Source organism: Lissotriton vulgaris, chromosome 4_1 (assembly GCF_964263255.1).
Source record: "Lissotriton vulgaris chromosome 4_1, aLisVul1.2, whole genome shotgun sequence".
NCBI lineage: Eukaryota > Metazoa > Chordata > Amphibia > Caudata > Salamandridae > Lissotriton > Lissotriton vulgaris.
The window spans coordinates 2048988407-2049004314 of record NC_141691.1 but is presented as its reverse complement, the minus strand read 5'-3'; the positions used below and the strand labels follow the sequence as shown (position 1 = coordinate 2049004314).

General features: G+C 46.2%; 1 protein-coding gene across 2 annotated transcripts in view; it reads right to left on the bottom strand.

The window, feature by feature from the left end:
• The window catches only part of MROH1 (maestro heat like repeat family member 1), a 2204128-nt gene that overhangs the window by 1517881 nt on the left and 670339 nt on the right, over positions 1 to 15908 (bottom strand). For both annotated transcript variants that reach the window (XM_086966435.1, XM_086966436.1), the window contains exon 12: positions 3514 to 3587. In XM_086966435.1, the coding sequence (XP_086822561.1) occupies positions 3514 to 3587 (74 nt within the window). The remainder of the gene's footprint in view (positions 1 to 3513; positions 3588 to 15908) is intronic.

Sequence of the window (15908 nt, the reverse complement as noted above, 5' to 3'; positions counted from 1 at the left end):
TACACTCTAACTTACTTTTACAGGTGAGTCTGGTAAACAAGATTCGTAATGCCTCCTAGCTAGCTGACCTTCAGCAATGAAAGAGGGGGAATGGACAGTAACAGAGGCCAACCATCACCTCGGTGCCCTGCGATTGGTGCAGAGAAAAGAGGACTCTACTCATGGACACTATCCTTTTTGTTTGTGTTTATTCACGATGTTTCATGGGAATAGTAGCTTGTTTTACTTAACTTTGAATGGCTACTATTCAATAAAGTGGAGAAATAATAGCATAATCCTCACCTACGAGTCCTGAATAGAATTGAAACTTTCCGTTCTCATAGCTAGGACATTTTTCATTCCACCCCTCCACCCCCAAACATCACACGAAGCTGGGTACGATTAAGACACTGACAGAGATAATGCATGGTTTGCAATAACACCTATAGCAGACTAGATTGGATATTAGTAACCTGTACCTTGATGACAAAAATACAGAAGATTAAATACCTTAGGAGAATCCTTACTGACCACATTCCTCTTCCTAAATGGAATAGAATCAACACAGATCCCCATACCCACGTGGCCACTACCTACAGACGTTCTCTGTGACCCAGTGTTTCGAAACAGAGATATGCACATCTATTGATTCATACTTCGTACATAACTGGAGGAATACGGACAACAAAGTTAATGAATAGAAGACCATGAATGTTGTGATTGGAGACAAATCTAGGGGTAAATTTTATGGCTCATGCAATTTCAACAACTAAAGAGAGTGAAAGAAACTGGAAATGGATAGACAGGGGCATCTGATGGCCCAGATACTTGGCAAGTATGTTTCTGTGAGATACAAGGGATATGGGACACATTAAACAAATTTACATGGAAAACCTACTGGCAAATACTTCATAGAGAGAAGAGCAAATCAGGCAGAATAATTGCCTAGATGCTAAGATAGAAGCAGCCCCTCCCCCACCCCAAAAAAATATGCTGGTATTATCAGTATCTCTATATAAAAAGTCATCTCCCCCAGCAGTAACTTGGTAAACTTCCAGAAGAATAGCCAGATACCCCGACTTTCAGATGCGATGTAGAGGCAGAGGAGTTGGATAAGGAAATTACAAGGGACTAAATGGTGGAAGCAATAAGGGGAAGGAAGCTGAAATACCACAGAGGAGACATCCTGCCATCCAGGTTTCACCTGCTGTTCTTAGCTCAAATTCCAGAGAAACTCTTGGAAGTGTACAATGAGGCCAGGTGTCTGGTACAGTTCCTCGCCAGCCACTATGAGGGAAGGAGTCATCCTAATGCCAAAATCAGACCGAAACCTTGAGAAACTGGAATTAAACAGACCTCTGTTGAAGATTAAGAAAGACACCAAAATCCTATCTAAACTACTGTCTAGTGTACTAATGCATAAGATGACTTATGCGTATTTACTGCAGGGAATATTAATTTAATGAATCTGAGAAGGCTTCATGCCACTAAAGAGAGACAGCTCTAAACATCAATAATGTTTTTGATACTATAGATTGGTCATACATGATGATAGAATTGGAGACAATGGTAAAAGTTCTTAATTTCCGTAAACTGATGTACACATTTTAGACATAACCCGCTGCCCAGGGTAAGATCTGGAAGAGAATGATTATTAAAGCCTTTCCTATCGAGAGGGGAACACAGCAAGGGAGTCCAGTTTACCCATTGCCTTTCGCAATGGCTGTAGAACCACGAGTAATAAGACTAAGAAAGAGAATGATTAGCCTGAAGGATGAAAGTAGGTGGCACGGTCCATGCAGTTTCCATGTACGCAATGATATGTTGGCGTATATGACACACACTACAAATATCAATCCTTATTCGGAAGAGGAAACATGCAGAATTTGGAGCTATAACAGGCATGTGAGTGAACAAAACAGACTCTAGTGTTCCCTATAGCACAATCAGAATATAAAAAAAAATCTTGAACTGCCAAAAGTAGACCTAACGCAGGAACAAGACAAGTTTAAACACCTAGGAATCCAAATTGTCCATTCTGCAAATAAACAATACACATACAACATGGAGCAAATGGTTCAAGGGCCTAGGATATCCATCCAATTTGGGAACACAATTACTGTATCATCTAGAGGCAGGGTGGCTATTGCGAAAATGCTTCTTCTTCGATGCCTGTATTCATTGCAGAATTTTACCAAATCAACCTTTAAATCACTAGATATTCTCCTTGTCTTCCTGGTTTGGGCAAGCGAGAAGAGCATGGAAAGGTTAGTCCCTCTAAAAGGGATAGCGTAGCAAGAGACCTTACACTCCCAGATTTGAAGCTGTAATACATCACACCTCAACCACAGCATGTAGCAAGGTTCTGCTCCAAATGTGGTGAATGGGAGAAAATACTTCATTGTGATAGCACAGACAGTACATCTTTGCCTGAGTACCTTATGATGGGCTGCACACTCCTGAAGGAGGCACCACAGATAGTGAGTAGGGTGGCATGAGCATGAGAGTCAGCAGTTAAAGGAATCTAGAAACTACTACCTTTCACCAGAACTCTAAATATATGGTGACTTAAAATCTTTTCTGGCACAGATCAGGCGATGTCTATGGCTTGCTGGTAAGGTGGGGATTGGTAAATGTTAGGAGATTTATATCCTATAACGCTGTTTTTTACATTCAAAGATGCATGTGAGATGTTAGAAGTAGATACAGGTTGATTTTTTCAAAACCCCAAAATTAAGAACATAACTATGGAGATATGAACAGATTTCCCACCAACGTCACAGTCATTGGCCTCACTAGTTGTTATGCCTCAAGGGGGTTCAGTATCTTGCCTCTACCAGTCTCTGATGTATTACAGAACCTTGCCCATATTGTGTGCCCGCCAGAGATAGGAAGAAGACAGGCATTGATCTATCTTAGACTAAGATTGGTATAAGTACAGTGTCATGGTCAGAACTCTGTATAAAATTCCTCCCTGTTGGTTCGGATATTGGTTTGCTGTGGTGGTGTTTCTCTGAATTAAGAGAGCTTGACATGAAAAGTTTGAGTGAGGTGTTCCGACATCAACTCTAGGAGATCGATATGGAGTAGGAGAGAAGAACATAAATTAAAGTGTTAGATATATCATTGCTGCCGTATTGGCATGTAGGGAAAGCCGACGACAGTACTGCACATGCCACACCCATGCGTTACTTACCTGTAACTGCAGTTATCCAGTATTGGTGTCTTTCATAGATTCACATGCCTGAATCACGGGGAATGATTCAGGCATGTGAATGTATGAAAGACACCCATAATACTGGATAAGAAATGCGTTACTTACCTGTAACTGCAGTTATCCAGTATTGGTGTATTTCATAGATTCACATGCCTGAATCATTCCCCGTGATTCAGGCATGTGAATCTATGAAAGACACCCATAATACTGGATAAGGTTTCAGGTGCTTGCTGAAGACAAACAACATTTTGTGAAGCCTCTCATTGCTACTCCATGCACTATATCAAATACCTTAAATTGCATGAAAATGAATGTACCTTATTGCTGCTATCTTGGAGAGGAAGTTTCATGGATGCCAAAATCAGGCTTTTCTTGTTCTCCATCTGAACAGCTGAAAGAGATGCAAAACAACGGTCATGTTATGAAATCTATAAAATGCAACAACGCAGAATTGGACATTTCTATGAAAAGGTCAGTCGAGATACTTATGTTGACTACTAACCCAATACCAAAAGACATCACAGTCTTTTTCTGCAAATTATGTCTGAAAGGAACATAATCAGAATAGTTGACAACCCACAGACCACAAAGCTGTTTAGACAGCTCCAGATGATCTTAAGCATAATGAACTGCTTAACGGATTCTGAAATCAATTTCTTTAACTTCAGCGACTCTCGCAGCAATTTCTTGAGTCTACAAGTACGCATAAAGTTATGTAACATAACACAATGCAAATTGGTACAAACATGGACAGATCAATTTGGACAGGTGACCTATTCGCTCACTGTCCTTTCTCTTGAGAAAAGTCTGATTTCTTTTGTAAGCGAATACAATTTCTTTGGTAACCAGAAATGAAATTCTCAAAAAGTCTAAAGAAGGCAGATCCAGTTTACAAGTATTCTTTGGGATGGAGAGAAAGATAATTTCCATTATTGTGATTTCACCCTACTCTTAATCCACGCTCTCTTGCCTTCACAACTGGTTGGGAATTACATATACCAGAAATTAACCATATTCTTAAAATGAGCTTAGCCTTTGACACCTCATGTAAGCCTGTGTATAAGTGTCCCTATGCAAGCCAGAAGCCTAAAGCTGAGCATCACCAAACACAGTTTACACATTTGATGCTACAAAATAAAAGTTGATGTCCAGGATGTGCCAGTTGAGGGGGTGTCTGGCTCAGTATTTTGAAGGAGGAAGAGCACAGACTTGGAGTGCTGAAATCATCTCTAAGACACATTGTTACAACTACCACATCACCATGCTCATTCCCTTTCCCAAATTGATGGGAAAAGGACCGTATGGCTTAATACACTTAGATGCAAAGGGTTCAAGCAAACAGAACTACCTTTTCCAAAACCTGCCTTTACTAAAAGATTTTCCTAGAAAGTAACACCTCTGCAACCGGGGTTTGCCTTTGGAAGGGCATCAATGTTGCTCCCCTATTTTGGTGGAAAGGACAAAACATCCTTCAGAAGCAAGATGTGGGTAGATTTTGATTGTCAAGAGACACTCTACAGAACAATTAATGTTATAGTCCTTTTGATAATGAGAAGCCAGTCTTCAAAGCAAGCAAATCTATGTCACAGGAGAACATAGATTTAGAACGTGCATGCTTGAATAATAATGCAGAAACCAGGTTTATGTTCCCACGGAAGATAGGAAATTTGGAAGGAGATAGAAGATGAACAAAGAAATCAAAATGACACCTCATAGCTTAATCTGCCAACCAGGGAACATTTTTCAGAAGATGAATTCAAGTAATTGGGTCTAAAAGGAATCCACCCTCTTGGAATCTAAATACAAAATAAACAACAACACATTTAAAGATGCTCAAAACAGGATTATAGAGCCAGTGTGGCAGGTGAGCCAAGATAATAGGCACACATTGACCAGGCTCCATTCATAGGGCAACTTACAAATTGATATTTTCCTCCTGCCTGCTTCTGTGGTGCCCAAACAGTGTTTCTACTAGTACTCATGTAGTCAAATTGACGCAGTCCCAAGGCCAGACCCTATTCTCAATCCAAACCAAGTGAGACTCTTGACTAGCCCTTACATAGTTGAGACGGACGTGATTGTAGATGCATACACAAATGTGCTGGGGCACCTGACCCACAAGTCCAACCTGCCAGAGAGGAGGTTCCAGGATCAATGGAGGCATCAATGGCTGTGAAAGGGATAATGCTGGTGTGAGAAGTTGGCCCGATATGCAGTGTTCACTATTCTAGCGACCACTATGCATCGGTCCAAACGACCCTTATGGTGATTGGTTGTAAGTCAACCTTAGACCAGCTATCCTAGTAGCGTGGATACGAGCAGTCTTCAGGCTAAACTCTAGAGGGCGTGTTAAGCCAGCTGTTATACCATCACATACCCCTTGAACACCAAGTGAAAGGACACCACACAAGTGTTAAGAAAATAAACAGTATATTTATTAGAATCACAACAGCCCTGGACTCTTTATGAGGACAGGGTACTAAGCACAGAACAAAACTCTTAGGAAAATACTTCAAGTGCACAATCAATACAAGTGCCCGAGGGCACGGAAAGTTTAGTGGTCTCGGGCGGACCCGATAAGGCAAGTCGGAAGCGAGGGACTCGGGACCCTTAAGTAAGGAGGCTATGCGGGCACCAAAATGCCGAAGTTACCTAGCCACAAGGGCTGCGGCTGCACAAGTCTTACAGGCGTCGGGGGTCTTCGCTGACGAGCCAGGAGCCGGAAGGAAGGAGTTGCTGGCCGGCGACCAGTGGAAAATAGTTCGTAGAGATCCAAGCCTGGATCAGAGATGGATGACACCTGAAAGCAGAGGGGACCAAGTTCGTACTACTAGCCAGTAGTCAGAGGGTACCAGGAGGGCACCGGATGATCGTCACCTCGACTAGGTGAGTGGGCGACGCTAGGCTCTGCAGTCTCACGGACCAGGAGGCGTTGTCGGCGACCAGGATGGAGGTGCGAGCTGTTCCACGAAGATTGATGCTGTCGGCGTCGCTGGGCCCAGGATTGAGGCAACAACCTTGGCAGATTTCAGGGCCACGTGGTGGGCCTAAAATGGCGTCTTGAGTGGACCAGGAGGGTCCGAGGTGCTCCTCTCGCAGAAGGGAGCAAAGACCAGTCTGGAGCAACCAGACCAGCAGCGTTGGTTGTCGATTGTCGTCAAGAGCGTCACAAGCCAGCGGCTAGTGATCGGACAACGTGCTGAGCAGTGAAGCAGAAGGGCCCCACGCAGATCGTGGAGATGCTGGGAGGCTGCACTTCGGTGCTGGAGCTGCTCAGGGTCGGGGCTTCTCGGACCCCAGAGCACTCACCAGAGGTTTCCTTCGGTGGGCGTGCTGTTTAAGAAAGCGTGCAGGTTTTGATGATGGCCGGTCCCTCGAGGTCTCGTCGCACCCACAGATCTCAGCTGAGCTGACGATGTGGGTAGAGGTCAGAGGTGCCAGGGAAGCCGGTTCTCGTCGAGCTGGGCAGTCGGATTCCTGAGGAAGGACTTGCAGCAAACCGCAGAGTTCTTAGATGGTGCCTGCGGACGCAGGGTGACTACACCTTAGCCACAAGGGAGAAATCTTAAGAAGAGTCTTGAAGTCCTTTCGTAGAAAGTATTCTTGATTCAAAGATGATCTAATTTGGAAGGGTCCCCGCACCGGCCTTTATCCTAAAGAAAGGGGTGGGTACATGACTAGGTCCTGCCCTAGGGGTGGGACCAGGAAGGGGGGTAGTTACACCCCTCTCCCCTGCCGGACTTTCCCCAGGTCAGGGGCTGCGCGCCCTTGGAACTGGTTCTAGCCGGCAGATGCGTAGTGAGCACCGGGGTGCCACTCCTCAGTCACCTTCTTGTAAAGCCCTGCCTACCCAGGATACACAAAACCCTGTCTGGGATGGTGCGAACACTGCCCCGGACAGGAAACCCTTTGTCCGAGCTCTCCTCTCTGGAAGGACTCCCAGCAGCAGGAGGTCAGACTCGTGTCTGTGGTGGCAGCGTCCATTTTGTGGAGCTGAGGCTTCAGTTAACTTTAACCGGGGTTCACAGTTACGTACATGTCGTGTCCCTCTAGAAGGGCGGAATGCTAACCTCGTCGCCAGTATTGGTGAGGGGGCCGCATCCCGATTCGTATGACACCTTACTCGACATGTCTTGATAGCGCGATACCGAAGTTACCAATATGGTACGCGTTATCATGGAACAGCCATTGGGTCTTGGTTCCGCAAGCTGCAACCGGGCTCGGCTCGTGCCAGGGCCCAATTCACACGATCCCACGCACTCTGCCTTCAGGATTGTCAAGGCCTGCCATAGGAGTGGCTGATAGGAACTCGGGTGTCCATTTTAGGGTTAGATATAGGAATACTATACCTATAGCAACGGGCGAGTACGCCACGTTGCCCCAGCTGTCGTGCAGCCAGTTGTGTCAGATTTAGATGGCCATCCAGGGGTGGCATAATACATGCTTCAGCCCCTGGTAGGCCCTGGGTACACCGATGCCCTGAGTTACAGGGTCTGACAAGGTGGCCCAGTTCCAATTGGGTAATGCACCTAGGGTACACATCAATTTAGCGAGAGAACAGCTAGGCTGTGGGTCTGATTGGCAGGCCCACAGCCCAAGAAAGTCGTAAACCAGTGAAACAAATGCAAAAAGTCCGGGTGGTCATAGGATTGCAGACCCTACTCTCCTACAGCTGGCACAGGAGGAGACAAGATATCACCACCTTTAAATCCCTCTGTCGTCATGGGAAGCCGCCCCCATGAGGATCTAAGTATGTGGGCAGGATGAAGAGATAGGTCTGTGTGGCTGGTAAGTGCCCCACGGAAGAAATATGGGGAGCAAAGCAGCAGCTGCTGGTGGCGACATGCCCTGAGACCCAGAATTAGTGAGCATTCAGGCAGGCAAGTCCTTGTACCGAAAAATGAGCTACAGCAATCAGCGGTCCCAGTTGGTGGGTCAGTGAGGCGGTCGACTACAGGCCATCCATCCTCCTCACTATGAACAGTGTGGATTTCTACCCGAGGCAAACAAAGGTGGTGGCTTGACTGTCAAAAAAACCTTCTTGGGTGAGAACAATTATTCACTAAAAGGCTGTATACCTTTGGAGGAGCCCTCACAATGCTTTTGTAATTAAAATAGCTCACTGTTCCCTGAAAAACAGGCCACCTCCTGGAACTCTGTCCTGTCCAACATACGACTACTCAATTACATGGGCAGGGACGTAATTCTTAGAAACCACTTAGTGACTGGGCAAGGTGACCTCATAGTCCAATAGAGCGGTGTTAACTCCAGACAACAACCAGTTGGTCCAGCAGCAAAAACAATGCTTTTTGGCTGCTAAGCAAAAACTAAGAGCTACACAATTAGACTATGTCTTGATGTTCTAGACAAAGCTGTGGGTCAATCTCCCATCAAGGCACAATTTTGTGAAACCCCAGAGGCAGATGTGGACATCGGATACAGATGAAGGACAATCCACTGAAAAGGATGTCAATCTGGGGTGGGCCTACTTCTAGTTATATTCATGACATGCGGTCTTCCAGGTAGCTAATGTGGCCTCTAGTAACACCTTTACTTCCTAAAAATGAGCACAGAGAAACATGGCATGGTTCCAACAAAAAGCTTTCCCATCACACATGCCTTACCTGTCTGCCATAATTCTGTATGTTGATTCTGTGACCTCTGCATGCATGCAATCAGTCTATGATTGTCAACCATAGGCATCCAGAATAGCCAACACAATCAATCAAATCAATCACACCCGTGAGGGTCTCAAGGCATTGAGGAAGGGTGTGAGCAGCTCTGTTGGGGTCATTCCAAGAGCCAAATCCTGAGGTCCTTCCTGAATTTGTGCCATGTCTGCCTCATAGAGGTAAAGGGGGAGTTTGTTTCAAGTCTTGGCTGCGAGGTAGAAGGATCTTCCACCTGCTCTGGTCCTGTGAAAACGCGATACGGTGGTTAGGGAGAGGTCGGCTGAGCGGAGGTTTCTCTTGGGGGCGTGGAAGGAGAGTCGGTTGTTGAAGTATTGGGGTCAGGTGTAATGGAGAGCCTTGTAGGCGTGTGTTACCAGCTTGAAGGTTATTCTTCTTTCGACGAGGAGGCAGTGGAGGTCACCGAGGTGTTGGGTGCGGTGGTTGTGCCGTGGGATATCGAGGAAAAATCTGGCTGCGGCGTTCTGGATGGTCTGGAGTTTGCGAAGGAGTTTTTTGTTCATTCCTGTGTAGAGGGCATTACTGTAGTGCAGTCTGCTAGTTATTAGTGCGTGAGTGACGGTTTTCCAGGAGTTTGGGGGGATCCACTTGAACGTCTTGCAAAGTATGCGGATGCTGTTGAAGCATGCGGAGGATACAATGTTAATCTGGTAGTTCATGGTGAGTGAAATGTCGAGTATGATGCTGCCAAGGTTGAGTGCATGGTCTGTTGGGGTGAATGGGTTTCTGAGGTCAGGGAGCTACCAGGTGTCGTCCCATGCAGAGGGGTGGAGCCAAGGATGAGGACTTCTGTTTTCTCCGAGCTGAGCTTCAGGCAGCTGTTCTTCATCCAGGTTGGGACGGCTTTCATCTCTTCTTGAAAAAACTGTGCCTGGTTATGGCAGGTTCATTGGTGAAGGAGAGGATGAGCTGGGTGTCATCGGCGTAGGAGACTATGTTGAGACCGTGGTTTCTGGCGATGGTTATGAAGGGGGGCCGTGTAGATGTTGAAGAGAGTGGGGCTGAGGCAGGATCCTTGGTACACTCTGAATTTTATCTCGGTCGGTTCTGAGATGAAGGGCGGAAGTCTTATTCTCTGTGTTCTGCCTAAGAGGAAAGATCATATCCAGGCCTTCCTTGGATGCCGGCGTTGTGGAGCGTGGTGGCTAGTATGCGGTGGGAGACTATGTTGAAGGCTGCTAATAGGTCCAGGAGGACGAGAGCTGCTTTATGGCCTTGGTCTAAGAGGGCACGGATGTAGTCGGTGGCAGCGAGGAGGGCGGTCTTGGTGCTGTGTTGCTGTGGAATCCAGATTTAGAGGTGTCTAGGATGTTGTTGGTTTCTACAAAGTGTGATAGCTGGGTGCAGATGGCCTTTTTGATGACTGTCAGCAAAAGGAAGCAGTGAGATGGGCCTGAAGTTCTTGAGGTCCGTCGGGTCTGGGGAGGACTTCTTAAGGAGGGGGCAGACTTCAGGACGCTGCCAGTTGTCAAGGAATGTGGCTGTCTCAAGGGAGCAGTTGACAGTTCGGCATAGCTCTGGTGCGATGGCAGTGGAGGCCTTGTGAAAGATGTGCAGCAGGCAGGGGTCAGATGGTACTCTGGATTGGATGCTCTTCATTGTCTTTAAGGTGTCTTCTGCGTTGAGAGGGGTCCAGGTGAGAAGGGTCTGTAGGATGGCATTGTTGGGGTGGAGGTTGGGGCGGTCCAGTGGTCTTGGTTGTCGAAATTGTCGTAGAGAGTCCTGATCTTGAAGTGAAAGAAGGAGCTGAGTTTGTTGTAGAGGTCTTGGGAGGAAGGGACATCGGTTGTTATGCTGTTGGGTTTGGCAGATTCCTGTATGATAGCAAAGAGTTCCTTGGAGTTGTGGGCATTGGAGAGGATTCTGTCTTGGATTAAGTTTTTCTTTGTGAATTTGATGAGTTGGTGGTGTGCTGTGATGTTTCTTTTGTAGGTAGAGCATGCTTCCGGGCCTTCACATTAAGAATCAATTGGTAAGAATGCCATATAAATAATTAACTTGCATTCTTTATACTGAATTACAGACTTAACCAGAATCATGTTGTAAGGGAATTGAAGCAGCCATACAGCGATTTCTGAAGAGCGGAGTCTTCCTCAACCTTTGATTCCTAGAGGTTTTTGATCGCCATTAACCATGGAGCACTTGCCTGTTTCGCTGTACTACACTCTTTCAACAGACTAGCATTAGGCACCTTTACTAAACTTTTACAGTCTCTCTACAACCACGATCCCTAAAATAAGCTCTTAATATTTTGATGCTTTAACTAGGCTGTATTAAATCATTGTGGAAACTGTGACATGCTTTTTGCATGACCCGCGAATAGCATATTTGAAATAGAAAATTGTCCCATGCCATTTTAAACTACTATGCAGGTCTTGGACAGAGAAGAGGGGCCACCTGTAAAGAGGCTGCACAGGGGGATTTGTGGGCAAGTCCAAGAGATCCCAAATGGGGGCATTAGGTCGTAAGGGGTCGTAGAGCACGGTTGCGCAACCGGTTCGTCAGGAACCGGGAAGGAAAGTTAGGGAGCAGTGTGGTTTGGTTGGCTGGGTTGAGTGTGCAAAGATGCACCTCGCGGTCAGGGACAAACAGCTGGTAGAGACAAAATCAAGAAAAAACTAAGGGAGTTAGAGGGTTACTAGCTTGGCTCGCCCTCCAGTCATTAAAGTCATGACAAAATCAAGGCAGTTGGGAAACTCTTGAAATGGGGCTCAGTGATGCAGACGTCCCTCAACGGCTGCTTGGTCCTGGTGCAGTGAGGATCCAGACTGGATACTCATGGTTGGCGTTTGGTATTCTATGGGTTTGTGCCTAACAGCGCCAGTTGGTCCTGGTGCCTTCACACTCCATGGGGAAACCGATCTAACCTTCCAGAGCACACGTATCTCCTCCTGGTTGTCTGCGGGGTTGGTTGGGCTGCAGAGCTGCAAGGCGGTAGACTGGATTCCCACTGTCGGGGGCCTGGGGACTGCAGAGGAGTAGCACCTCTACTCCAAGGGAGACTTTCGGAATTTGATTCAGTGCTGGCAGGCTACTCAAGACTATGGCAGTGCTCCAGCTCGAATGACGAGTCACTCGGTCACAAATGTTGAGAGAGGGCTGAAGACAGCAGGGTTTTTAAGATTCGGCAGGTCATTTGCTGACAAGCATGGTCTGTTATAGACCACCAGGGGCAGTCAGCGGACAATTTCAACAAGGAGTGGTTGATGTTTTCAATAATATGGCACTTACTCACACAGTCTATTAATCCTGGGAGATTTTAATCTTTGGACTAATGGGAAAATGGACACAGGTATACCAATATTCTTCAGTCCTGTGCAAACCTGAACCTGCTGCAATGGGTCACTGAACCGACCCATGAAGGAGGACATGTACTAGTTCTGGTCTTTGCTGGGGAAGACTCGATCATAATGGGTAACATCATACCGGTAGGATGGTCAGACCACTTCCTGGTCAAGTTCAGAGTGAGGTATGCCAGGGTGAATAGGCCCACTCCCAAGGGGGAAAGAAGTTTTTTAGGAAGTGACTATTGAGGAAAGCGAACGTGTCCCCCAATTTTCACGGGGAAAATTCTTTGATCTGAGCAAACCGTTGGATGAGAATTATATAGCGTTCTGCGGGTGCATAACTAGAATGTTAGAGCAGATTGCTCCTCTTAAAAACATTAGGATATTGGGGAGACCCTCTGTTCCATGGTACAATGATAACTTGAGGAGCCATAAGTTGGCCTGTAAACAGGCAAAGAGACATTGGAGGAAGCAATACGAAGAGGAAATAAAAGTTATCTGGAAGGAGAAAATAGCCATCTATAAAAAAGAAATTGTCACTGCCAAAGCAGAATACTTTTCTGATGTAATTCAGCAGTCAGCTAACAGCACCAAAAGTATTTTCAGAATAGTAAGACATGGTCAGCCCCGAATGTATAAAAAACAAGATCTTGCCTACACAGGATTTATGTGATGGCTTGGCATCCTTCTTTCAGGAGAAGATAAGTAAGATTGTTGAAGGTAGAGGACTTATCTGGCACAATGACACGGGATAATAGACCATCATTAAACATGGCTGGGGTTAGGGACAGTTGTACTATGCCACAGATGCAGGAAGGTTTCCTGGACCACTTTGAGTTGCCCTCAGATGAGGAATTTATCAGGGTGGCTATAGGAATTTCATCTGGATCGCCTCTTGAGTCCCTCCCTCACAAAATATGGAAGGAGCTAGGCTCCGAATTCTTTCCAGTTATTCACCAGTTGTGCAGACAGTCCTTTGGTAGTGGGGTGGTTCCATCATACTGGAAGCAGGCGATAATAATACCCCTTCTGAAGAAACCAACCTTGGATCCCAAATACCCAAAAAGCTACAAGCCCATTTCTCTTCTTCCTTACCCAGAAGATCGTGGAGCACCTGGGGAGCAGGTTGCTTTCCCATTTCCTGGAGGTCAACAAGTTGGAAGATGAACAATTTGGGTTCCGCCCGGGTCATGGGACGTAAACTGCCTTGATCACCGCTTTTGGCGATCTGCGAAGGCGTGCAGACAGGGGACAATCGGCTATTCTAATCCTGCTGGACCTGTCTGCCGCCTTCGATACAGTTAATCATGTGATTATTCTAGCAAGGTTAGTAGAAATTGGGGGATAGGTGTGGCTTTAAGATAGTTGCAGTAAAATCTGGCTAGCAGACGGTGGCCCTCCCCCTTTCCAATAGGACTTTGTTGACAGAGAGCATGGGGTACCTCAGGGGTCCTCAATCAGTCCTGTGCTATTCAATGCCTATATGAGGCTGCTGATGGGTATCAAAGTCATTTAACATTCAGTTGGTGAATTATGCTGATGACACCCAGCTCTTTTTGTCCTTAGAAGGTGACCATGCTGGCTCTCTGGAAAACTTCCACACATGTATCCGAGAAACGGTTAATTGGTTATGGGACAACTCCCTGCAATTCAATAATGACAAAACTGAGATATTGCATTGTGGAGTAGGCAGAGTGTTGCCGGTTCTTCCAACCAATTTTTGGCCTATCCCCCAAGCCTTTGGTACCTGTAGGAACGGTGCGAAATCTGGAGGTCAGCTTTAACGATAAGCTGAACCTAGAATCTCACGTCAACAAGCTGGTGGGGAACGGTTATTCTCTTATCAGAGGATTACGGAAGGTGCTGCCAGAGTTACCAACTCAGTCCAGAGCTCTAGTCGCCAGGAGTGTCATCATGAGCCGCATGGACTACTGTAATGCCTTGTTACTTGAGACTCCGAGATATTTGCTCGAGAGGCTCCAGAGACTCCAAGCAGCAGCACAACTTGCCCTTATGAGACCACGTCTGTCATCTTCATCTCAGACCTTGGCAGAGTTGCATTGGCTCCCGGTGGCTCAAAGGGTACAGTTTAAGTCACTTAAGGCTTTACACGAACTTGGGCCCAAACCAATACGGCACAGGTTTGGGTGGTATGCTCCTATACGTAGCCTCCGCTCATCAAAAGCCAATCTTGCAATCATACCCCAAAAAAAATAGTACTGAACTGAGACAGATACCTGAATTGATGTTGTTTCGTAAGAAAATTAAGACCTGGCTTTGACCCAGAGTATAATCTTCTGCTATGATCTATAGTAGGCCCCATTGGTAACATACGTGTGTATCACAGCGCCAGGATGCCCGTAGGGTTACAACGCGCTTTATAAATGTGCTTACAATACAGTGAGAGGTAGTAGTGAATGGGCTCCCTACCTTTAGGGTTTCTACACGTTCTATATGACCACTTACTGTGGGAAGTTGGCATAACCCTGTCCCTAGAATCCTAATTCTATCCATAACAACATGGAGGAATCTGAATAGTAGGGTCCACATCAGCTGCCCTGCCCTAGGAGTGATGCTGGCTGAATGTGGGCAAACCTCCAAATCTTTCCAAGTTTCCCACCTGTCTTGCCGCCAAAAGTGGGATTAGGACAGGGGGTGGGTATCTCCACTATCTGGAGAGGCCCGGGGTCACATTACAAAGGTAGCAGCCCTTTGAAGCTTCCCATCCCGGAATGCCCATCCTGTTTGGAAAAGGTTTGACCACCCATGGTATTTGGCTGGTCGAGATCGGTCAGTCAACGCACTAGTAGTTGGTTGGTTTTCAGGGGACACATCTAAGGGGCCCCTCTGAGTACATTTATCAATAATTCCAGCACTAGCATCATTGTTTGTTTATTAAGAAGAGGTGTTTGGTATCAAATGTCTTGCAGTACTGTTAATCCATCATAATGCTGGGGAACTCTGAATGATGAGTGTTTAGCCCATGTACTGTTTATGGCTTCCCTGTGTACTTGTAATATCTAAGGTTTTGCTTAGATATTACAGGGACATATCTGCTTGTGCAGATATGTCCACACATGGGGTGTGAGGCCTGCTGTAGGGGTGTCTTGCCTATAACACATGCAGTGTTTTGCTGGCATGGCCCACAGAGGTGTGGCCATGTAAATCGTCGGTTTTCTCTGCCTCTGCACCAAGACACGTAGGCTGCAATGGTAGTTTGCATGAGCTTGGTGAGGGGCCCCTTAGGGTAGCACAATTCATGCAACAGACCCTAGGAGCCCTCTTTTGGTTTAATTCCCTAGGTACCAGTGGAACCATTTACAAGGGCCTTACATGTGCATATAGGGGTTGCCAAATGTGGAACAAAAGCTACAGTTTAGGGAAAAACACTGGTTCTGGGGACCTGCTTAGGAGGAACCCAGTACACCTTCAGTCAAAGTTGCACCAGATACCAGGCAAAAGGTGGAGTGACTGCAACAACAAAAAAACAGTTTTCTACACTAAACAAAAAAGATATGGAGGAGAGGATTGTACTATCACTCTAACAGCCACAGCAAATAATCACGGACAGCATGAACATTGCTGAAACATGTGCTAGTTATTATAGAGATCGGTACCCTACAAATAAACAAAAAAAAATTCTGCAGGCCGAATTGGACTCTTCCATAATCCATGATCTCCCCCTCCCTGTGCTCTGAACAAAAGATAAGCTGGAAGTGGATCATTGCATTACAG